This window comes from Lissotriton helveticus, chromosome 8, assembly GCF_964261635.1.
Source record: "Lissotriton helveticus chromosome 8, aLisHel1.1, whole genome shotgun sequence".
Classification (NCBI taxonomy): Eukaryota; Metazoa; Chordata; class Amphibia; order Caudata; family Salamandridae; genus Lissotriton; species Lissotriton helveticus.
In genome coordinates, this window is record NC_136069.1 from 939,163,607 (window position 1) to 939,189,271 (window position 25,665).

A 25,665-nucleotide genomic window follows, 5' to 3' on the forward strand; every position below is an offset into this window, starting at 1 on the left:
ATGCTGCCTTCCTTCAAGTTTTGACAACTCACCACAGAACCAAGACCTACTCACAAATCAGGTAGCTCGATGCATGTACAAAATGAGAAGGGCCTCTCTTGTGTCAATGCAGAAGCACATTGAAGCCTAAATTATTATGTTTAGTCCAACTACAAATGTATTTAAGTATGTGAACATTCACAATATTGTTTCCTCAATGTATGCTACGCATAAGAAAGCCTCTTGAAGTTATGAATTAATAATCCAAGGAGAGGATTATAGGTCAGCGGCATCCTCTGTGGTGACTTCAAAGTGGGAGGAGACAAATAAGACTTGGAAGGGTTTGCCTAATGCTAAATAGACACCAAGGAAAGGGGCTGGTCAAAGGGTTTATCGGCATTTCTAGGCACCCTTATTTGAATACCGTTGGCTGTGTTAAGTAGCCAATCTGTTTCCTCAGAGTTGGTACTGAGATGCCCCAACTCTTGAGTCGCTACACCGGTGAAGTATCCTTTAAACACACACAGCCACATCAATACCGTGTCGATTGTGCTATTACATTGTTGGTTGCCTATTCACTAAGGAACCTTAAACAGCAAAGTAAACATACTACAACTGAGTTACTTACAATTCTTCCTGCCGGTACCTCAAATCATCAAATGGGTAAGTGGCTCCAAATGTTACAGCAACAATAACAGCTGGTACACCTGAGAACAGAATAAAAAAAAAATGAGGTTAACAATGAAAATGTTAAATGGAAAAATGAATGAAAGAATGACATTTTAAAAAGGAAACTTGTTATTTATAACTGATGGGAAACCTACCCTGTAGAGCATTTCACTAGTAGGGAATTATATCTGATTATGCGACTGTATATGAAAGGCAACAGTAAGTAAAAAAAAAAAGTACAACTTGCAATTATATAGTTGCTTTGGTGTGAGGTACAGCCAACGACTGATGCAGTAAGATGTGTTTTGTCTCAGCTCCTCCATCGCTGCCCCACGCTTGTTTACCGGTGGTCAGGCAGCGGAGCGCAGTTGACAGCAACTGACACCAAGCTCCTCGTGAGGAGTGGAGTTGAGGCCCCATGGAACCATAGCACCTGGAAGCAAACTTCTGGAAGGTGATCTGTGCCACTTCTTCCACGGTGACTTGACTATAGTGGGGGATTGTGGAGGGGGGCACATCTGTGGCCCATCACAGCGCCAGGACACCTTCGGGTATCAGTCAGCGCTTTACAAATACACATAACATTGACATTAACATTAACATTAACATCAGGTTAAGTAAGTGTAACCCTTGTGGGGTCTGACGGCGATGCTACCGGGACAGAGGTGCGAAGTATTTGGCCTAGATTAGTGAGGAGGGACTCCAGCACTGACCATTTCCTTTAAGTGATGAAACTGGGCTGTGTCCCAGGCCTTGTCTTATGTGGCCACATTTCTGCATTGGTGGCAGATGAGGAGGTGGAACTGTCAAGGTCCACAATTAGGGAGTAGGTGGGACCAAGAATGGGATACAGGAAAACGGTATCAAGGATTCCAGTCCTCCAACAAGGACTCAATAGTAACAAAGATATGGGTGGCGACCACAAGCCCACCCCCCCCAGAACCAGACATGATAGGTCGCATAGCAGCTGGAGCTGTGGAATGTTGTGTCGAGCCTTTTAATGCAGATGCTACCTAAGAGGAAATCCTGACTGCCATCTCATGAACATATCAGTCCGAGCTCTGAGGTTGGGGTTGAGTCAGGATGAAGTTCTGGGGCTCATTTGAAGAGGGCAACCCGTAATGTACTTAGCCCCAGGTGGGATCCAGCTGGGTTACAACCTTTGCTGATCAAGGCTCTGAGTGATGTATTGGTCCCCTATCTCAACTTAAAGCGGTCCCTTTCTAGTTGCTTGTGGTTGGCTTACAGCAGTGCAGACGACAAACGGTGTTTAGTATTCCCAGTAAATACTGAAAGAGAGGAACTGACATTGATCCAATGGGCACCTGCCGCTGAGCCTGCCCATTACTGAGTGCCCCTGATTTGGAGGGAGAGTTTGGCTAACAGACACCTCTAGGGGAGGGCTGGGGGGCGAGCATCATATAAAGGCTGGTCTGAACGCGATTGGCAAACTGAAGCAAGCTAAACCTCCAGCTTCACATCATGCCTTACCACGCCTGCAGAATGCAAGACCCCGTGAAATGCGATTCAGCAGAGACTAATTTCAGTTTCACCAAACAAGCTGGATTTTATTGTGAGTGCATTTCGTGAAAATCATAAGACACTGGAGATGAAAATCGACCCTGCATTTGAGTATCCTAAGGACAGGCCCCCTCAAAAAATATTGGGTAGAGTTACAGACACCTAAACACAAGTTGCAAAAATACAACCTAAGATCTCACAACTGCAGACTCAAATTGAAGACCTGCAGGAGATTATGAGACTGCTGGAGAATCCAACCGAAGATGCCGAAGGTGGTTCAGAGTGTACAGATTGCGGGTTTACCCGCAGAGGCTGAAAGTCCAAACCTCAAGCTATTTTGAAAGATTGGTTCAGTAATCATATGCCTTCAAAAGGGCTGTTACATTTTTTGACAGTAGTCTGCGCTCACATGATGCCTCCTCCTTCACTTAGATTTTTACCACACCCACAGGTGACCCAACTGCACCATTGTAGAGACCCACAGGGGGCCTTACAATGTGGCCCCTTCATTGCCGACAACAACTGGGTCCTTTGTGTGACTGTTCCACAAAATAAAGTCAAATTGTTGCTCGCTTGTGCGCATGTTGTTACCCTTTAGTACCTAAACATTTGCAGTACCTACAAGAACGGCCACTTACACAACACATCTGGACATACGCATACTACAGATATTTTAGTACAAGTTGTATGGATTAGGTATAACATTATTATTATTATTATTCCGAGTTTTGTATAGCGCCTGGTTACCAATAGGCATCCCCGCGCTTATCAGAACATAACACAGCTACATACGAAGCATATAAGTAGCAAAAGCGCTACGGTGCTAAGGCGCTCCGCAGTACCCTTGTAGGTCTTACCCCATCCGATGGCAGACTGGATGAGCTTGAAATGCCTGGGGGACACTGTGAAAATACGGATGAACTTCATGTACATTTCTCCGGCAATTACTGCTGTCCATGCAAAAGTGGCAAGCAGGAAGTAGTGCAGCAGGGCCGTCACCGCGGTACAGAGATCATTTCTGTTTTTCACAATGTCGCTGTCGAGCACAGTGTTCTCCTGGCTGATATTCTCCTCGGAGTGGCTCTTCTTATTCGCTCCTTCTTTATTTTCCACTCCGAAAATGAAGATGACGTTAAAGGCCAGCATTGCCGAGCACAGACTCACCAAGGTCCACACTGCTGACGACCTTCGTGTTTTCTTTGGCCTTGATAATCAGAGATGTCACACAATAAATGTAAAGTAATCAAACAACATAAATACTTTAAATTAAAAAAAAACTTTAACTAGGATTCTAGGGCTGTATATACACAGCTAATTTCCTGTTATTCTATTAAAACAGCACCTTTCCAAAACTGAGTCTAAGAATTATGCATTATATACATTACATTTTTTTTTACAAGCAAGCAATACAAAGTTTTACAGATTTTCTGTGACTAAGATATACTAGTTAAGGGATATCAGCTGCAATTGGTTGGACTACAAACAATCTGTGATTTTAATTTGACATTAACAGCTGTCTCAAGAAAGCGTGAAGCCATGTGCAGATCTGTATACAGCTCCCAAATATATATATTTTTAAATGACATTAATTAATAAATACTGTTTCGAGTGCAGAGTCATATTCGGATGTCTTCTCACCAATCTAATACATCGATGGTTACATTCAAAAGTGATGAGGGCGAATACTGAAGTATAAATAGGATAGAGCTCAAATTGTAATAATGGACAAAACACCCTTCCCTTTCAAGTAAACCAACATTTTAGAAACACGGGTTCTTATTTGATTTAGTTCCATATTGCCTCCAATAAGTGCTCGCACCATTCGATTATGTTGAACCAAGCAGTTCGTATGGAAGAGCCACTTGTTATGGTAAGAATCACCTTCATAATTATTAATCTGAGTGTTTTTACAGTCATAATATGGAAACAAAGGTACATGTGTTGTGTAAACTAACATCTTCCTTCCAGGAGGAGTTTGTTATTTCAAGAATCACTTGACATTCAGAACATTGATAAATCACTATTTACTCCATTCAAGTCTGTGAACTGTCGGCTAGTGACAGCAAAGGTTATCTTAGCACTTAACACTATATACATCAAAATGGGGATTTCATTAACCCATTCACCCGCTAAGATAAGAGTCCCAGGTATTATTATGAGAGCCATTACATTTACCATCCTCAAGCACTGATTGTAATCATGCATATTGTACTATTTTTGTCGCTTTTTACATCAAAAGGGCTGACTGATGTGTAATTCCCTAAGAGACGACAGCCCTAAACTCAAACTTTCAATTTATGCCTCAGGACTTTCACAGGTGAGGCAGCCACGCTTTACAAATCCTGATTGATTGATTGTGGAGTAAGGACATGTAGACAAGCATTAATGGCATGCCTAAACCCGAATGACATATTTATGAATTCTGCATTTGTAAAACTTTTATCTATGATTGGTAAAAAACTTGAAGAAAATATTTTTTTAAATTACAAAATATGTGAGATTAGAATAATTATGTATGTGGTCTTTTAAAGTTTTTATTCTTTGATGATTTTAAAAGCATTTTTGTAAGATTTTAATTAATCAAACAAATAAACTTGACTTGACTTGACTTGATTGAGAGACAAAGGAAAATACACTCAAGGAAATCCATATGAGACCGGATTGAAAGCACAAGCGTTGAAGGTGTATCTAAAAATTAAGAAATCAAGACAGAAGGAAAAATGCATTGGTTAGGCAAACAATTCCTACCATGCAAAATACAAATAAATATAAAATCTCTTTGGCAGTGGAAACTAAGCCCTGATCTAATTGATAGCCAGTACAGAATATGGTCTTGCACAAGACCAATAAGAATTAAGGAGCATTTGTCATAAGGACTGTTCAATAAGGTAGACAGGAAAAAACATGAAAGTTATAAGTACAGAGTAGTAAACATATAAAGATGGATTATGCTCTTTAAGAGGGCCAGCGGAAGACCTGGCTGATTTCCCAAATGGTGAGCCTTTATACACATTTAGACAGAGAAACAGTATCGTCTCTATGGTTTGATGACGAAAGTTATATCTTATTACCCAATAATAAAACAGGAAACACATTGCATGGTATAATAACATTTGTTTTACATCTAATGAACACCCTGTACTATGCCTTACACAGAAATTATTACCACATTCATAAACATAAAAATATAAACAGCATGTCCATGCGGCTGATGAAAGTGGCCTTTAATTATAGGCAGTTGTAAATCTCTCCTCTCCAAGAACATCAGGCACAGAAAATATTACATTTTATAAATGTTACTTAGCTAGTAAAACCATAAAACGTATTATATTTCATACAATTACTTAACAACGAGGGTTACAATTGAGGCTCCTTGGTGCACAGGCAGGGAAGGAGGAAACAAGACAGTGTCATGTCCAGTACGCTCCATGCATTGAAAATGTGCAATCTGAAAACGCGAGTAGGCCAAGGGTAACCATGTCAAGCTCAACCCACTCATTACATTGAACACAGTTACTACATTACAGTTGGAACACTCTAGCATACATTTAATTCACAGAATTATTAATTTGTGGAATCTGCTTCACAACATCCCCCCTCTAATGATGAATCATCAGAAATCCACATCATAAACAATTTCATAATCTATGTGCAGCTTATTCCTTCTTCAGTTCTCTAGTGCGTGCAATTCATCAACTACTGCAGCCTTGGTGTCTTCCAATTCATATTCAGCCCTCTTTCTCTTTTCACCAGGAAACATTTATCTTTTCTTAGACTCACAGTTAATTCCTTCCTACAACACATTACCGTAAAAAAATAAGAAATAAAACCATTATGCACAAATTAATTATGTTTAGTGAGGTTAACACTTTTCCCACCATGTCTCTTCCAATATCACCAAAGGACTCTCCAACCTTGGACATTCCATCTCCAATTACACTAAACTATGAACCAACTGTTTCCCACACACCAGACTCTTAAAGAACCTTTGCTATATGCAAATCATGATTTATTTTCCAAATATATTTATTAATGAGCTTACTATTGTCAGGAACATATGCACACCACTGCCTTATTCTCAACATTCTGCAGATACTACTCTCTTTCACAAATAGAATAGCATGTGAAGCAATCATTTCCTGATTAATTATGGCTAATGTTCCAGCAGTATTAGGAGCCAGTCGATCCATAAATGTTGACAACTTTCTAAAATTCACATTATTCAAAGCAACAGAAATAGGAGGATTCACCACACTAAAAATATCCATGAGCACTTGTCCAAGACTGTTTCATTCTTTTTAGACCATTGTCAGTCATCTCATTCACATGCTACACTCGAGGGGCGACCAAAGGAAAATAGAAATTACACACCCAATTTTGTGGTAGGTTGAAATAAGCAGTTTTACAGTGCACATAATAAATCCCTATATAAATAAGTTCTTCACCCTTCAAATAATCACTATAAACCACACAACTGCAATTACAAACACTCTTTCCAATCATCTCATATGACTCCAAACCATCAGTCTTCTCCCACACCAAACACAAAGCTCCTTTTCACTCTTGCTCAATTTTAAATCTAGGATACATCTTCGAGTTTCCAAATTTCTCTTCAGCTTCTAAATGCAAATCAATCTCTCTGGCTTCATCTGCATTCCCACTGTTTATTAGTCTCTTCTTAAATTCTCTAAAAAAAATCTGTTTAACACTACTTAATTTACAAACACTCTTCTCATTGTTAGTTTTGTTTGTGCTAATAAGGTATTTATTCTACTATGTTCTGAAACAGAACCCAAACCCCCAATATTAGGAACATCTATATCATTCTGTCCCAGGAAACTTTGTTCATAAAGTATCAATGTTAATATGCTACAGGTGAGTTATTATTCCTACAAACATTAGTACCAATATATGATTCAATTTAAGGCCTAGTGGAGGAATTTCCGAATGAAGAATAACGCCTTACCATAATACCTTTTCAAATTATTATCAGGAAAAATACAGGAAATATTTTCAAAACTAAACAATGGCTCGTTTTAATTTTGGCTATGACTCCTTTCTACAGCAATATAATAAAAAGAAAATAATCTAAGCTCATTCTTAAAGTCTTCAAAAATCGATATGTATCTGTAGTAAGATATTCAGTTCAGACACTGTTCATAAGCAACCTACTATGTTTAACTGGGGAAATAAAGCAGGGTACAGAATGGAGCTTCTTTTGACCAAAGAATCAGACTCTACCTAAAAAAAAGAATCCATGCCCTTCAAAAAATTTCTATAACTCAAAAATGCAAAATTGTTTGGGGTGCATGGCTCTGACGCCACTGAAAATGGCCACCTGACGCGGAAGCTCAGCTATACGCTGAAACATTTGCTGTGAGTTTCTGATTTTGCAGCATGACTTGACGTCAGAAAATATGTTCCTCGACTGTTGTAACATCAAGGGACTTTGCTCCTGCTGCCTTCGGGTTTGGTGACCCTTTTGCTGAGTTTGTACTCGACTGGACGGCTCCTGTGGCAATTGCGGCCCGCCATTTTGTATTGCCACTTTCACCTAATTCATGCTGCGCGTCATGGCTGTGAAGCCCGTTTTCACCGTTTCTTTGCTGCAAACATACTCTTCTCTTCTGAAAGAGCATTATTTTAGTCCTCTTCTATACTACTTCTTTTTCCTCATGCGCTACTTTATAGGACACTCTTCAATGAATGATTGTCAGGTATACAGCACTTCTCATATAAGGGGGTCAATTAGGATGGCGGAAGGACAGCCGGGCCGGCGGTCCTTTCGCCACCATACAGGATAGTCCCACCGCCGAATTAGGATGGCGGTGGGAATCCCACTGTCTCCAGCCGACGGAAAGTCCGTCCACCATGGTTCCGCAAGGCGATCCTTTTCCGCCCGCCTTGCGGAACCAAAACACAGGCCAGCATTGCGGCGGTGCCTGCAAGGGATTAGTATATCCCTTTCCGCCTGTCTTTTCACAGGCGGAGGCTCGATTCGGGGGCCCGTTGCGAGCCCCCTCTGTGTCCGGGGTGTGCACTGAGGGTGCCTGCCACGTAGTGCAGGGAAATGCACAGCACGGCATTTTAGCATTGTGTATGGTGATGTAGCCAGCAGCACCGTCCCCAATGTTAAATGCTCTGGATGCACCTGCCAGTATGGCAGGCACATCCTAATTGCAGTGGTGGGACCGCTGCACGTCTGGTGGGTGGTTCCAGCATCGCAACAATGGCGGGCGCACTGATGTCTGCCCGCCATCGTAATGAGCCCCTGAGCTCCTTTTCTCAGTGATTTTGTGGATAACACAATTTATAAGGAACCAATGACTGTGTGGCAGTGTTACTTAACTTTCCACATGTGCATTATGGATATGTGACATTAACTGGTTTGCTTAAACTATGATGTATTACATCAATTAGAGGCTGCCAGTCTCAAATACTGTTTTCTCTTTACTCACAAAGTGCTTGTGTTTTTTTCAAGTTGCTTGGTGTAGTGATGCACAGGTAGACTAAAGAAACTGCTTCTTCATGCAGCTGTGTGACCCAGTTTACCCCAAAGTCATCCATGCACCTTTCTTCGAGGAGCTCCTCCATGGATAGACTGGTTACATCCATTGATATTGTGCAATCTGCTAACCCACGCTCAGCATCTGCTTCTACTTCTTCAATGAAAACTCACTCTCCCTCTTCTACAAATAAAAAGGCGTAAACAAGACCCTTCTTCACCTGAAAAGTCATTATACCCTATATCGATGGAGCTGTAGGAAGAAATTCGAGCTTTCCATCCCTTTGTTGAGGAGACTAACAAATGTATCCAGAGTCTTTATGACAAGTGGTCCCTTATGGAGACGTGTATGTTTTTAGTGGAACAACAGGCCAGTGATTTACATATTAAAATGAATAAAATTGTGGTGTTGGAAAAAGAGATTCTTCAACTTAAAAACACTCAGAAACTTTGGAAAATAGAAAGAGGCCTAACAATCTGCGTATTTATGGGCTACCTGAAGGATCAGAGGCTGATAAACCTGTCTCCTTTTTTGCATCCTTGCTTCTGCAATTATTAGACTTAACATCTTCCATCATTCTGAACAAACAACAAGCTGAGAGATTGGGTCCCTGACTCTTCTCTACCCAGATATCTACAAAACCCAGAGGAGTGATTCTTTACTCTCTAGAATTCACAGACCTTTTGAAAGTTCTCAATGCTGCCAAATCCAAAAAGCAAGTCATTTGGTCGGACAGGAAGATTTTGATTTCACAGTATGTTTCTAATGCTATGGCACCCTCTCACACAAAACCAAGCACTCTGCCTCCAGGATTGTCAAGGCCTGCCATAGGAGTGACTCATAGGTTTATATGTGTCTGTTTTAAAAGGTAGATATAGGTATACTATATCTAAGTAAGGTGTGCAAGCACCACCTTACCCAGGCTGCAGTAACAGACCTGTGGTGTCATTTTGGAAGGCCTGATCAATATCAAAAGGGAGAGCGAGGAACTAGAGTGGCTAGTTCACTTCCTGTGAGTTAATTAGAAATCAAAAGGAACTAGCTGAACTGGTGTTTGCTCATGTAGTGTGTGTCAGAAAAATATATTAGTTTTTTATGAAGGCCCTCACCCACCAACCTAGTTGGTGGCATGCTTCATCATCGGGCCCCGCCCGAGGCACTGAGTGTGCCTCAGGTATTCTGCGATGACTGCTTACAGCAGAGCGGTTTTATTGTTGAGTGAGTGTGCAGTGGTGGTGTGCAGAGTGGGGTTTAAAAAGTCCCTGTACGGCCGCAACAGGTGGAGCAGCAGGTCACGAGACAGCACCAAAGCACTATTGCTACTCAGGACCCCTCCAGGTACTCATGCAGTTTACCTTCGAAATCCTAAGAGTATAACTTGAAGGGAAATCCTCCTCTTACAGTTTAAGCACCTTAGCAAGTGCTACACATTGGAACACATATACATTATATGTAGCTCCTTTTAAATCACATTTTCACATAGGTCCAGAAGAAAGCCAGATTTAACACGAGGCCTGGCTGAAACTAGTTGACCACACAGGATGTGGGAGACCATAAGTCTCTCCAACCACGTCCACTAGCCTTATTTTTAATCCTGCCAAGGGCCCACAAATAAAGTAACCCTCTGGAAATGGGGACCCTTAGGACAGTTTTTAAACCCCACTCTGCACACCATCACTGCACACTCACTCAACAATAAAACCGCTCCTAACTTTGGAAGGCTTCCCAGTGGTGGCATAATACATCCTTCAGCCCCTGGTAGGCCTCTGGGGTACCTATGCCCTTGGTACCTAAGGTACCATATACTAGGGACTCACAAAGGTAACCCAGTAACAAATTTGGAGTGTACCTAATGTACATGAAATCAGTTTAGAGAGGAAGCAGCTTGGCTGGGGTCTTGGTCAGCAGGGCCCCATCCAGACTAAAGTCGATAAATCAGTGAAACACAGCAAAAAGTTGGGGTAACCATAGTAAGCAGATCCTACTCTCCTACAATTGACTCAAATGGAGATTCATTGACTAAACACAAAGATATCCTAAATGAATTTTTTACTTTTTACAAAACCATATACTTCCAAAGCTACTGTACAATATTTCCAGATTGAAGAATATTTAGAACAGATACTGAAATCTGTTCCGTCTAATTTAGATTTTGCTTTTTTAGAATTTGATCTAACAATCTAGGAGATTTCCAAAGCCTTGAACTCTCTAAAAAAAGGGAAAACGTCTGGTCTGTATGGATTTACTGTAGAATTTTATTTACACTTTTCCAACATTATACTTCCTTGGTTATCACATTTGTTCAATCACTTCATTAATGTGAGTCCGTTTCTGGTACCTTTTAAGAAGCCACAATTTGCTTAGGCAATAATCATGGTAAGGATCCAACTTCATGTAAAAATGATGTGCCCCTTTCCTTGGTAAATGTGGATTACAAGATTTTTGCAAAATTGTTAGCTTTCCATTTACAATCTTTTCTTCCACATCTTATAGGTAAGGAGCAGCCTGGTTTAATAAAAGGCAGACTAGCATCAGACAATATTAGATTATCTATTTAACTCAGTGGCTCTCCTCTCCTAAAAGATCCTCTTGCTGAAATTAAGAATGATGCGGAGAAGGCTTTTGATAGGATCAATTGGATTTTATGATAAAAACTTAAGCTTGGCATGGCTTTTGTCCTAAAGTAATTGCTTTAAATTCTCTCCTATATCAGTCCCCACGTGCACCTGTTCTTGTCAATGGTGTATAAACTTCCCCCTATTTTCCCTTAAAATGTGGTGTTCACCAGGGTTGTCCTCTTTCTCGATTATCATTTGTACTATCTCTGGAACCTTTCCTTTGCCGTATTCATTCTAATCCATCAATATATGGCTTTCCCTATGGTGATCATCATCTAAAACTTGCAGCTCGTGCAAATGATATTCTCCCCTTTCTTTTGTCCCAAGAAACATTCTTACTGGCATTACTAACTGAAATTAACCTCTTCTAGGCTGTGTCAGGATATAAGATTATTAAGGATAAAACTGAAATTTTCCCTCTCAATAAATATGGTATTAAACATGCCATCCTAGAAACTGGTTTTCAAAGCCTGTCATCTTCTAAAATTAAATATCTAGGTATTTGGTTTGCAAAGTAAGTGCAAGAATTAATCTCAATTAATTTTAAAGAATTGTTTTTTTCAGAAATTAGTGGCATGCATTCTGCCTGGAATCCCATATTTTGCCTTGGTGGAGCTGCCTAGATTCTATTAAAAGACTGATTTCCCCTTTACGACTCTGTCTCATTTCTGTGATGCCAAGTTCTAGCCCCAAAACTAATTTTAAGACCTTAAACTCTAAATGTAAGAAATTTCAGTGGAAAAATAAAAAAGCAAGAATCTCCTGAATTATTCAAAGCTTGTAGGAGGAGTCAATTTACCCCATTTTGATTGATATCATAAAACGTTTGGTCTGCTTTACGCCACCTTTTGGATTACTGACTCAACTATAACTTTTTCCCCCTTATGGCCCTTCTTCATCCCTTTACTCCGAAAGAAGTCATTTCTTTCTCCTCTATTCTATTATTAGATCTCCTATTTTTAAGCATATCATGTCCCTGATAAAATCAACATATACGCCGCTTATGTTAACCCCTTCTTTGTTTTACAATATGCCCATATAGCATAACAAGCTTAATAAAATCAATAACAGATGGATATATTGGTGCCCTTGGAAATCTAGCGGTATTATGTGGGTTGCACAATCATTTAAGAATAATGTAACCATTTCCTTTCCTAAATTTAAAGGCACATTCCAATGTCCCCAATCTTTCCTCAAACATTTTTCACTACTTATTAATTATGTTCAAGATGCTCTTTTCTCTTTGCCAGACACCCAGCTTTCCATATCACATATTTCAGTTCCAACTAAGCTTCTTACTGCTTGCCCTAAAGCATTTATTGTTTATGAAATTATTTCTCCATCGTCTCCTTCTTGAACCAAGTCGAAAAGTGAACTCCTTTGGAAAAAAGATCTTGAGGTGACCTGGCATACTACCTTTTGGAACAAGATCTGGTTGCATATTTATAAAATTTCTAGAACAGCTAGTCTCAGTCAACTCTATTTTTTCTTTATCACAGACTTTACTTTTCACCATTCTCTGTTCACAATTTTCCCCAAAACGCCTTGTCTCAATGCTGGTTTTGTTAGTTTCCCATCTGTGATCTCATGCATATTTTATTTAGATGTCCCAATACACTCTCCTTCTGGCATAAAGGGGCTCATTAGGATTGCGGATTTCCCGCATCCTCCGGGCCGGCGGAAGCCACCGCCGGCCCGGAGGATGCGGGAAATCCGCTGCAGACTGAAAAAGACCCCCCGCCAGATTAGGATGGCTGGGGGATCGTTTTTCAGTCCGCAGCTTTTCCGCGGCGGTCGCCTTCCGACCGCGGCGGAAAAGCAATAACATTGCTGGCGGTGTCTGTCAGACACCGCCAGCCATATTATGATCGCGTAGAAGTATGCTTTTCCACGGCGGCTTTTCCGCCGTGGAAAAGCGTACGGAGATTGCCTTCGGGGGCCCGTTGCAGGCCCCCTGGGTGAAGGGGGGGTGTGGGGTGCACATGGGGGTACCTATGGTACCCCCCTGCATTTGCGTGAACAAAGCGGCAGGCACCGCACGGTGCCTGCCGCTTTGTGCACGCAAATGCTGTGCATGCATTTTTAACATTGCGGCGGGTGCAGCTTGAAGCTCCACCCGCCGCAATGTTAAAAATAGAGGATGTGACCGCCACCCTGGGGGTCATATCCTAATCTGTATGGAGGGACCGCCGCTGCCCCTGCGGACGGTCCCTCCTACTCTATGTTGGCAGACGGACTCAAGTCCGTCCGCCATCATAATCGGCCCCAAAGTGTGGACGCAAATCAAACAAATATTTAATATAAAGCATAATTTTGACATTCTCCATCTCTTTTTAGAACATTAACTACTAAGTTTTCTCCCACCTCGTAACTAACTTTAAGTTGCTTGATATTCTCTTAGCAATTGCTTTTCAATGAATTACTTTTCACTGTAAATGTTCCCTATATAAGACTTGGTGGAATTGTATTTGTTCACATCACTAAATGGATATTTTGTATAAATCCCAATGCTCTACTTATCATATGCTTACTTGTTATAGTTGCCTTTATCCATTTTTCCCAAAAATGCTGTGAATTGTGAATCATCTACCAGTTCTAGTTTGTCTGAAAATTTTTAGATACCATGAAAGTATTAACTCTGTCACTTCTGCTGTTTTACAAATATATGCTTATTTTGTTGATGTTACCTAACTATTACAATCCTTTTATTCTTTCTTTATAGTTTTACAGTTTATGAGGACATATCTATAAGTTCCTTTCCTTATCACTCTCCTTCTCCCTCCTACTTAAACTCATAAAGACTTTAGCTGGTAATTGGATTCCCTCAAATGATGTACTTTTTACTTATCTTATTTATATTGTTAACTCTGTTTATCTTTGCTACTTAAATAAAGTATTTTAAACCTAATAAATTCAAAGTTGTTGCTTCACCACTTCATCATGAATATTCAATGTTGATACTTCATTCCCATTTCACTGTAAGTTCACAGTGGTTCTTCAAAAATGACCAAACAGTGTTTTAAATCAGTTTCTTTGTTCTGGCATAATCCTACACAAATAAATCTATTCATGTGCTGAGAACTACTTAGTAGGTACTCTCACTCTTGGAGACCATCTGACCCCTGGCTGCCCTTACTCTTTGTCACTCCAATCTGTCTCTACTTGCTCCAACTATTGCTCTGTCTCATCTTAAATTGTTTTGAAACTTTGATTCACTTGTTATCCCTTCAATACAGTGTGCACTTCACTTTGTACTTGATAGGTGCTGTTTTTGATGAAATGGCTTGATCACCTCTGTCGATTTTTGAAGCTTGTACTTTTGTCTGCCTTCTTGCTGATTGATTTCTCATAGTTTACTAACATTCACCCAATGTGTCTTGATTTTCCAGCCCCCCCCTTGAATGCACACAGCGAACTCAAGTTTGACACTATAATCAGCAAAGCTTTACCTCTCATTCTTAGTCATCACAACCCAGTAACAAGGGAACCTGGTCATGAAACGTCTCCTCACTTGATGATGCTGTTCAATTTCAGCTGGTAAGTAATGGAGTGCAGTAGATAAGTACCCCTAATGCAGTATAATACAAGGTCATCAGAAATGTTCACAAGTGCTGCAGCAGGAAAACCAGGAACTCACATCACTCTTTCCATGAGATATTCATCTGGTGAAATTACAGTCATCTTATTGGGAGTGCTTCTTATACTCACTAATCCTAATGTAAAAACATTTGACTATTCCAGAGATACTGAATTGCAAATCTCGGATAGCTTTTATTTAAGAATACAGTTCAGGCTCTCAACCACTATGCATGCTTCAGGTGGATAACTACAGTGGAAATGTTGATTTATCTCCAATGTGGTATCCATATCTTTCAAATTAAATACTACTAGTAGGCTGCAGCACCCATTGTGCCACCCACTAAAACATGCCTCAGGACTGCCACTGTAGCCTTTTGTGCAGTTTTAAGCTGCCATTTTCGACCTGGCCAAATGAACCCTTAGCAAGGCCTAAACCTTCCTTTTTAACACTTATAAGCTACCCTTTTTTTTAAAACCTTTATTGCCTCAATCACAATTTACACAGCATTTAAAGCCTACAACCTGATGGCCGGCAGCGTGAAAGGTCAAATCATGTAGTTACGTTAACACAGCCATTATACCAACAACCTGCACGGTCCGGTGGCGGATACAATATATTACCATACTGTAACATCTATTTGTGTGTAAACGTATAGCAAAATGGATCAGGCTAAGCTATGAGCGGTTACTAATTACAATACACAAATCCACACCTCGACCTGCCTGCAATGTACCCAGTTAAAGTCACTTCAATATCAGGGTAAGTCACCTAGCTCTTGCTGCGCTCAGTCCCTCCACTCCGAAAGCCCATTAATCAGTACCCCATTGACAGCCATCCGTCCCGATCGTGCCTATCCGTTTCTGATCTCCACCGCACACTACTTGACCCTCACCCCCCATCCTGCATCCCCATAAATCCTGCACATTCACAGCTCCGCGCCGCCCCGCCCCAACCACGATGCAAATGGCTCCCAAATATCTAAAGGCCGTGATCCCCTCGGCATGAGTTCCCAATAATTAGTCAGTTGGTCTCTGCAATATGTTGCCGACCGTATCCAACCCGCCCCTGTGGGAGGAGCAGTCTTCTTCCAATGTAATGCTATCTGGCGTTTAGCCAGTAGCAGCAGCAAGGCAGTTAATTGACGCGCCCCCTGTGGGATGTCCAGAACAAAACCCAACAGTGCCAATAATGGGTTCGGGCTCAATTCCACTCCAAAATTCCTACCTATATGCCCTATTATTTCCTCCCAGTAGAGCGCCACATGCCTACACTCCCAAGTCAAGTGAAAGAAATTTGCCTCAGTGTCTCCACATCTCTAGCAGTGCGCATCCGCCTGAAGGCCCATCCTATACAGCTGGATAGGTGTACGGTATGTTCTATGCAAATAGTTGAAGTGAATGAGCCTCAGTCTGTAATTAGGAGATAGATTCTCGAGCTGTGAGCAGCAAAAGCTCCACTGCTTTTCGCTAATGTCCATGCCTGATTCCCTTTCCCACTCAGTCCTGGACGTACTCGTAAGTATTGGTGAATGTTCCTGCGTTTTGCTGTAAATGCGGGTGATCAGTTTACGAGGAGAGCTATTGGAAAGTATGTCTTCCAAAGCCGGCAATGGGGAAGGTGCCTTCGGAAACTCTGTATATCGAGCTTTGCATGCGGCTCTCAACTGATAATAGAGCAGCATATCTGAGGCCGTCGGCTCCTCTGCCGCACACATATGTTGCAGCGTCAGAAATTCGTCGGATGGATATAAATCTCTTGCTACTTTTAAGCCATGGTTGCGCGCACGCTCTGTAACTGCTTTGTCCGTTAGGGGTCCCAGCAGAGGATCGCCTCCCAGCGGCATCGAGGGTGCAAAGAGCTCTGCGATGCCGGCCCTTCGAGCTATTTTCAACCAGGCCCATCTCGTCGCTTCAACTGTATTAATGTCCGATGGGGATCTTTTGTATGGGTGGTAAACTGTCGTGTCCAATGGAGTCGGGGATGCAATATCAATCTCAATCGCTACATGCGGTTGGTATGGGATGGGATGCTGACAAAAGTGCAAGTATTGCGCCTGAGCGCTGAACGCATATAATTCGAAGTCTGGGGCAGCAAGGCCGCCTTGGCTAAAGGGGAGCGTCAATAGTTTCCATGAGACTCTGGGTTGACGTCCCGCCCATATTAGCTCCAAGAATATAGTTTGCAGCCGTTTAAAAAATTGAACATTGAGGGGCATAGGGATATTAACGAATAAATATAGCAATTTGGGTAGGATTACCATTTTACTTATTGCTATGCGCCCCGTCAGGGAGAGTGGCAAAGTGCGCCACCTCTGTACCTTTCCCTCCATCCAGTCCTCCCCTCTACCATAATTCTCTAACCATATTTCTTGTATTGATCTGCTGAACCAGATCCCTAAATACTTAACCCTGTCGTCCGTCCAGGCTATGGGAAATTCTGTATCGCATCTAGTTGTGCCGTCAGTTAAGGGCATCATCACTGATTTGGTCCAATTAACCTGTATGCCCGTGAGGCCTCCACACCGCACAAATTCCCGCATGAGTGGGTCAAAGTTTTCTGCGGGCTTAGTCATATAAATCGTCATGTCGTCTGCGTACATCGACACTATCTAAAGGTGAAGCCGATACTACGTTGAGTGTGGTGTTGGCGCAGCCACGCCGCTAGTGGTTCAGTGGCTATGGAAAAAAGCAGCGGCGACAGAGGGCAGCCCTGTCTCGTGCCCCTCGTTATGTCAAATGGCTCTGATATCTGACCATTTACTGTCAGCCGCGCTGTGGGAGACGAGTACAGAAGTTTGATTTGTTGGATTAGTATCGGACTGAAGCCTATTCGGGTAAACAATGCGAATAGAAACTTCCGTTCCAGGGAGTCAAATGCCTTAGTGGCATCTAACAGAGCCGCAGCCGCCTGGACGCTTGGATCTAGATAGTGAAGTAGGCCAAAGAGAACTCTCAGGTTATGGGACGTGGCGCAGCCAGGGACAAACCCCGACTAGTCAGATAGTGCTATCTACGGGAGCATGGGTTTCAGTCTTTCTGCCAATAGCTTAGCGTATATTTTCGCGTCTAGGTTAATTAAGGAGAGGGGCGGTAGGACTCCGGGGACAACGGGTCCTTATCTGGCTTGAGAAGAGTAATTATCATGGCTACTCTAAATGTAGGTGGTAGCGTACTTGTTTCCATGGCCTCCATATAGACCTGATTCAGTCGAGGAGCAACTATGTCTGTATATTCTTTATAGAATGCAGCTGCCAGCCCATCCGGACCCGGAGCTTTGTCAGCCGGCATACCGGCAATCACTTCTCTCACATCCCCTATTGTGAAAGGCTGGTCCATATATTGTCTGGCCCCATCATTAAACCAGGCCAATGCTATGGTGTCTGCAATATCAGTCTCACTAGGATTTGTGCGTGTAGTGTATAACGACTTGTAGTATTCCATCATTGTGTGTAATATGACCTGTGGTTCTCTCACCGTCCCGCTGTGAAGCCCATAGGAATCAATGGGAAATACCGATTCGGTATTTACCGAATCGGTAAATACCGAATCCTGCAAGGGTGCAGGGGGTGTCACTTTGACACCCTCTAGCACCCCAAATACAGGCATGTGTGACATGTGGCACACATACATGCCCTAAGGGCATGTCTGTGTGTCACATGGCACAGGTGTGCATGCACACCTGAATTTGGTATTTTACCACCCAATAGGATTGGGTGGTAAAATACAGACTCTTAAGGGCCTGTGGCACTCTTAGGAGTGTCAACTACATGTGGATTTACCGAATCGGTAATATTACCGATTCGGTATTTCACAGAATCGGTAAATTTACAGAATCGGTAAATTTACCGATTCTGTAAAATAATGGCCCCTACATCTCAATCACCAAATACCGGTCGGTAACGGCCGAATTCGGCCGTTACGACCGGTATTTTGTGACCTACATCTGGCCCCAGGTCTCTTAAAAAACCCGCAGTTTTAGGGTGGTGTTCCCAGGACATTCCCTGCCTGTCAGCTGTGGGGGATAGTACCACATTGAAGTCCCCCCCCCATAGTACCTCCGCCTGTCCACATGACTGGAGTTTTTGCCACAGGTCACTGAAGAAGCTCGGGCTATCAACATTTGGACCATATACGTTGACAATTAACACAGGGGTAGCACACAGCGTACCTAGCAGTAATATATATCTACCCTCCTTATCTATTATGGACGTGTGAGTTTTCCAGTGTAAGCCTCTGCGTAAGAGGATAGCTACCCCTCTGGCGTAGTTGGAAAATGGCGCTTCTATAACTTCCCCCCATCGATGGTGTTTAAGCATGTTAGTATTGGCAGAGGCCAAGTGAGTTTCCTGCAATAGACAGATATCTACCTCATGGCGCATCAGATATGAGTGGATTAGTCTCGCCTTACGTCTATCATTCAGTCCTCGAACATTCCAGGATAAGCAATTTATCGTCTTATTGGTGGCCCCCATCTCAAATTAAATACAACTAATAACAGACCCTCCATCTCAGCCAGCCAGTATCGTGTGCAGCTACGAGCCATAGGATCCACCCTCCCAGAGTAACCCAGGCAAGCCCCAGAGGGCCCCTTTGAGGTGATTCGCATATTCTAAAGCCTAGAACCAGTGCAATTGTGAGGCATAGCAAACAACAATCATAACTGACCAACTTGTGTCCCCCCTCCCGCTCCGACCCCCCAAACAGGTTGAGCATGACCCACCCAAGAAACCATCTCCTTGTAGCTTCGTACCCCAACAGCCCTGTCCCTCCCTCCCACACCAACCCCCCAATCAGGTTGTGTTGACCCCCCCAACACCCCAAGTAATACATTCCATAAGAACATACACCAGAACTCGGGATTCATCCCTTGGGGCGTGCAGAGTGACCGCCTTCCCCCCCTGTACTCTTGACAGGGTGGCCGAGCTACTTGTGCCACCCATGCACCTCAAGGCCCCAGCTATAAGCGTAGCCACCAAGTATAACTCAGTGAAACTTAAGAATGTTAGGTCGTATCGGGCACTCCCCCCACCCTCACAATATGATTGTCACATTCTTGGCCTTCACGTGTCCCGTCCGCAGACCGCAGACTGTTTAAGGACTTGCAACTTACTATGTTGTGCACTTCTTACTGCATCATTCAATGTCACTCAGTCTATCTTCAGATGCGGCGTTTTCGGAGCTTTTCTGACTTCGTTGTTCTTTCGCCTGCTGTTTAGCATAAGCGAGCGCAGCGCTAGGGTCAACAAAGAAGGTAGGTCTGCCAGGGCCCTGGACCCTCAGTTTGGCTGGGTATATTAGGGCGTATTTCGTGCCAATCTGCTGGAAGATCTTTTTTGCTGGGATAAATTCCCTGCGGGCCGCTTGCACCTGTAGGGTAAAGTCTGGGTAAAGTGCTATGTTGTTTCCGTCGTAATGTATTGCCCCCTTTTCTCTAGCGAGGCGCAGAATGGTGTCACAATCCCTGTAGTTTAGAACTCGTGCCAATATGGGTCGCGCCGGAGCACCTGGTTTGGGCCTAGGACCCAGTGATCTGTGTGCCCTCTCTATGAGAAACATGGCGGATAGATCGGACCCAAACAAGTCCTTAAACATAGACTCCACATATTGCGCCATGTTTGGGATGTCTGACGATTCTGCTATTCCTGTTATACGTATATTGTTGCGCCTCGATCGCGCCTCCAAATCCTCATTCTTCTGTTGAATCAGGGCCAGTACTTTGTCCATACCTTTCACTGTTTTCTCAATGTCAGTGTGGCTTTCTTCGGTTTCTGTCACTCTTGTATCCAGGACACTAACTCTCCCCTCCTGCTTGTCCATTTGTTGAGTAATCCTATCCATGCGAGCGGCCAGAGTGTCCATTTTGGAGTCTATGCCCTGCAGCCCCGCTTTTAGTTCCTGAAACATGGTTTTCACGTCCGCCGCCGGCAACTGGTCCTGCGCTCCGTCTTCCACCTGGTCGCTCTCCGCCGAGCCCGCCTCTGGCTGCTTATTCATTTTCCTTTCTAACTGTATTTTGGGCTGTCTAGTGTCTGGTTTCCCCATTGTAAACGATCGCTGGCGCGCCCTCCAACACAATATGGCCACTCAGCAGGATATAATGGCCTCTCCTGGAAGGAGCCCTTCTGAGTGTTGGTGAAGTTACCAGCCGGCCCAACTGCCCGGCACACAGCGTCCTGATGCCCTCCTGGGCACCCTATGTAGGTTATATGGAATGTAGACCGGAGTGCAGCAGCTCCCAGTCACAGCAGTGGAAGTTCCGTACTTGCCCCAGCACGCCCAGATAGTCCGTTTCGACTATATTTGTCGAGGTTTGCAATTCGGCTCCGCTGCCTAAAATCGCAGCTAGTGGACAACTCTACACGTGTCACGCACAGCCTCCTACGCCGGGTGTAGGTCAACCAGGGGGTCCAAGTCCAGCCGCATGGGGAGGTCCTTGCCACCTCGCCCAGTACTGCTGAAAGCCAGGTCCCTAATCGGAGTGACCGTCGAGTTCCAAGCAATGCCACTTCCTGATCGCAGGTCTGGTGTGTGACTGGCGATATCTCACATTGACGAGCGCCATGCATTCATCTCATCATGGCTGCGTTGTTTAGTGTGGACTTCGTGGCACCAAACGCTAACCATGCGCCAGGGAGATTCTGTATGTCCCTAGTTGCGTGAGAGCACCCCCAATCACATCTGGGAGTTCCGATGCTGTATCCCATGCCCCCAGTTCTCCTTCGTGTCACCTTGGTGGGCCGCGAGCGTTCAGCGGCGCCGGGGACCCAAAATGGCGGCCGCGCTCCCAGGCAACCGCCATTGCTCGCTCAATTCACAACCCGCCACAGGGCCACTCAGCTACGCTCTCCTGATCAAGTCGGTCAGCACTGCAGTGTCTCGCACATCCGCCACTCAAGGATTCCCTCCGATTCCGATATCACTATCAGCCGACCCGCAGCTCCTCAGTCACAACCAGCCACCATCTCACCGTGTCCCCGTGCAGTCTTCCAGTGTCCGATTCGCCCTCTATGATTCGATCTGCTGTGTCGCCAGTTCAGCGTGGATCCAGGGCCCAGCGATTCGCTTCCTGGTGCGCCATTCAACCGTTCGTTCCTCGTCCCAGTCCTCACGTCGCCGCTTCAACAGTGCCGAGGGTGCAGCTCCTCCTGCCCGTTCGGAGCCGCCACTCGAGGCCCCTGCTCCAGCTGCCCGCACAGGCCTCACCTCCGGATCGAGGCCGCGGCGGCCGCCACACCTCCGGTTCGTCCTACACGGTCCCGATTTTGCATCAGATGGCTGCCGAGTGCCTGCACAGCCTTCCCCTGCTGGTGGAGCCGAGGTGAAAAGTGTGAGGTACGGATTTATGCCGGATATTCGGCTCGGCCGGCGGAGCTGCAGAATCAAGCAGCCATTCCGCTCAGCGGCAAAGCCACGCCCTATAAGCTACCCTTAAGGTACCCTCTAAATGCTCATGAGGCAGCATGCAGGGTATTTAAAAAGTAGTACATATGAGGTAAGTTTAACATGTCCTGACAGGGAAACACTCCGAAAGTTGTTTTTCACTGTAAAGGCTAATCTCTCCTATAGGCTAACACTGGCTTCGCTTATTTCATTTACAAGTGCTAACTTCAGATTGGGAACAGAAAGACAAATTATGTTTGCACTCAAATCAATTGTAATTAAAAATCCTCTTTAATGGCAAAGTCAGATTTTAGATAATAATTTTGTAAATGCCATGTTTAGAAAGTTCGCATTTTCCTGCCTAAAGTTTCTTTGGCCCTTCTAGGAGCTTCCAGCTGGCTGGGCCTGTTAATGGTCCCTCATAAAGGATATGTATTGGGCCCAGGCAGTGAAAAATTTAACCTGGGTGTAGCTGTTAGAGGGTCTTCCTGGAAGGAGGACTGGGAAAGAGCTGTACACTGCCATGATTACATTTCAAAAGACCTTGCCCACGGACCAGCGGAAGGGAAAGAACTGACCAGAACCAGTTTTGGTGTTAGATCAAGTAATTCCCCCACCCAAAGGCTGGCACCCTCAGGACCACTCATCAGAACACTTTTGGACCTAAGGAAGTTTCTTAAGCTGGACTGCACTGCTGCCAGAAAGACTGCCCTGCTGCTTGAGGGACTACCATACTGTCTAAAGAAGGAAGAATGGACCTGCTTGCCTTGATTCCTGGCTACCAACGGGGATTCCAAGGATCAGGTGGCTGATCACCTGTGTGAGCTACAGGGACACAGCAATCTTCCAGAGGCCTCCCTTCAACTGCACAACTTACCACTACCAACTGGATCTGCCTGGACCTGCTTGAGCCCTGCTGCTGGCCTCTGTTTGAGTGAGCAATTATTCCCATTAGTTGCTCTCTAAGTCCTAGGCGCTTGTCTGGCATCAGTTCCTCCACAAGTAAAGGTGAAAATCCTTAAGTTTGTCTCCCCGCAACCACAAAGTGACCTCTTCGCACTGAAGCATGACCGCCCGCAAAGTGAAGCTTCAGCAGGACCTGCTTCTTGTATCGACTGCGAATGTGCACAATGACCTGCAATGTGAGACCTGCACTTTGCGCTACAGCAACAATAGCCCACCACAATCACCAATGCTTCAGCAATGAATGGCTCTTTGCGCTACAGTGACAACCATTCACAATGTTCGACCTGCTCTTTGTACCGCAAGCCTCCTCATTGCCGGCTCCTTCAACATGAACAGAAAGTCTTCAGCAGGACTAACCTGGTCCCTGTATTTGGGCACATGGAGGTTGGCTTAAAGTGTGACCAGACCAAGTGACGCTGTTAGACCTGGTACTATTGGCGTGGGTCTCCCTTCCATTTTTTTGCTGTTGGTCCAGAAACTTTGGGAAATTTGCCACTGCTATTCAGTGTCAAAGTGCCAGTGCTCCCTATAAATTGTTTCAATGGATTAGTGACTCCATGATTGGCTTATTTGATTTACCGGTCAGACCCTAGTACAGTGCACCATGTGTGCCCAGGGCCTGTAAATCAGATGCTGCTGGCGGGTTTGCAGCACTGGTGTGCCACCCACAGAAGCAGATTGTAAAATATGTCTCAGGCCTGCCATTTCAGAGCCAGTGTGAAGTCTGGGACTGCCGTGTTGACTTGGCAAGTGCCCCCACTTGCCAGCCCCTAAACCTTCCCTTTTCTACATATTAGTCACCCCTAAGGTAGGCCCAAGGGCATGGTGCATTGTATGTAAAAGGTAGGACATGCCCTGATGTGTGTGGCATGTCCTGATAGTGAATTACAGCCAATTTTGTTTTTCACTATTGCAAGGTTACCTGTTCCCATAGGCCAGAATGGGCAGTTTGATAATAACATCTTATTACCCTAACTGACCCAGGGAACAAGGTAGAAATTTAAGTTTAGTTTGCCTGAACTCAGAATGTTAAATAGATCTTTTAGTGAGGGTGATTTTTACATTCTGTGTTTGAAAATACCACCTTTAGAAAGTAGGTATTTTCTTGCCTAACCATCCAGCATGCCTCTGCTGGGTTTGTGTATTCCATGTCTGATTTGTGAGTGACAGTGGCAGGAGAGGGCTTTGGCTCCAGCAGTCTGATGGGTCAGGACTGGGCTGAATAGGACCTGCATTGAATAGAGAGAGGGGCGGAGATTTCCTTTCACTGACCTGAGCCCTCATAGAATAGAGATTAGGGGGAGGAGATTTCCTTTCAGCTACCTGGGCCAGGTCTGTTTTCAACTATGCTGTCTCCACCTCCTGGCAGGAAGCTGCACAGAACTGGTTTTGGCTGGGCACAGGCACCCTCTGCCTTGGGAGGACAAAGGATTTACTGGTATAAATATTGGGGCCCAGACCCCAGAACTTTAGATTACTTCTGGGAATCAAGACAAACATTTGCCAAGGAGAAGAACCAAGAAAGCTGAAGGAGGAAACTGCCCCAGTTCTGTGCTATTTCTGGGGTTGGCCTGCAGTGGTTACTTTATTTGCCAAAGGAGGACAGCAGGACTTTTGTGAACTTTTCTCATGAGCTTGAAGTGTGCTTGCCTCCTGCCTGAAGTCTCAGGGATACAAGACTTCACCACCAGCTCCCCTGAATTCCCTTGCTGGGAATTGTACCTGCAGAGAGGTGCCTACTGTTGTTTCGGTCCTCTGAGAAGACTGCATGTCGCTGGGACCTGCAAGCATGACCAACGAGGAGAAGCGTGTCCCTATCGTAGCAGTTGCCGTTGCATCGCGGAAGAAGCATGCCGCCGCCGCAGCTGTTTGCCGTCGCATCACCGTCGAAGCGTTTCGCATCACCGGAGAAGCGTGTTGGCGCTGCAGAGGTCGCCGTCGCATAACCGAAGCATGTCACAGGGCCTGTTGTGGCTCAGAAGTTACAGAGTTTGCCGCACGGCTGTCGGGTAAGCACACATCGCATCCAACGTTGTCGCATCGCATCAAAGATGCCATTTTGTCGCATCGCTCCGGATCGTCGCATCGCATCGAGGCGCCATCCTGTTGCATCGTAACCAGAACACAGTAAGAAACCAACGCATCACCTCCTGTCCGATAAGAAACCGACGCATCACCTCCCCTGTGTTCCAGTAAGGAACCGACGCACCACCTCCCCCGAAGCAAGGAACAGATGCATCACCTTCCCTTCGATTCTTTTGTTTGTATTGTGTGATGCATCCAAGGTACTTTGAGAGTAAAGTGTTGCATTTACCATCTACATTGAACTAAGCTATTTTCTACCATTTGTAATGACTTATTTTGATTACAGTATTATGGATTTTTGTTGTTTGGTCTTGTGTTAAGTCTAGTAAAGATTACTTATTTTTCTAAACTGGTGTAGGGTC

At 44.3% G+C, this 25,665-nt stretch overlaps 1 protein-coding gene across 3 annotated transcripts in view; it reads right to left on the minus strand.

Annotated features, from left to right (window-relative positions):
- ADGRG7 (adhesion G protein-coupled receptor G7) overlaps positions 1-25,665 on the minus strand; it is a 1,657,602-nt gene that overhangs the window by 258,903 nt on the left and 1,373,034 nt on the right. For all 3 annotated transcript variants that reach the window (XM_078657782.1, XM_078657780.1, XM_078657781.1), the window contains exons 12-13: positions 3,027-3,373; positions 608-686 (exon numbers count right to left, since the gene is read on the minus strand). In XM_078657782.1, coding sequence (XP_078513908.1) covers positions 608-686; positions 3,027-3,373 — 426 coding nt within the window. The remainder of the gene's footprint in view (positions 1-607; positions 687-3,026; positions 3,374-25,665) is intronic.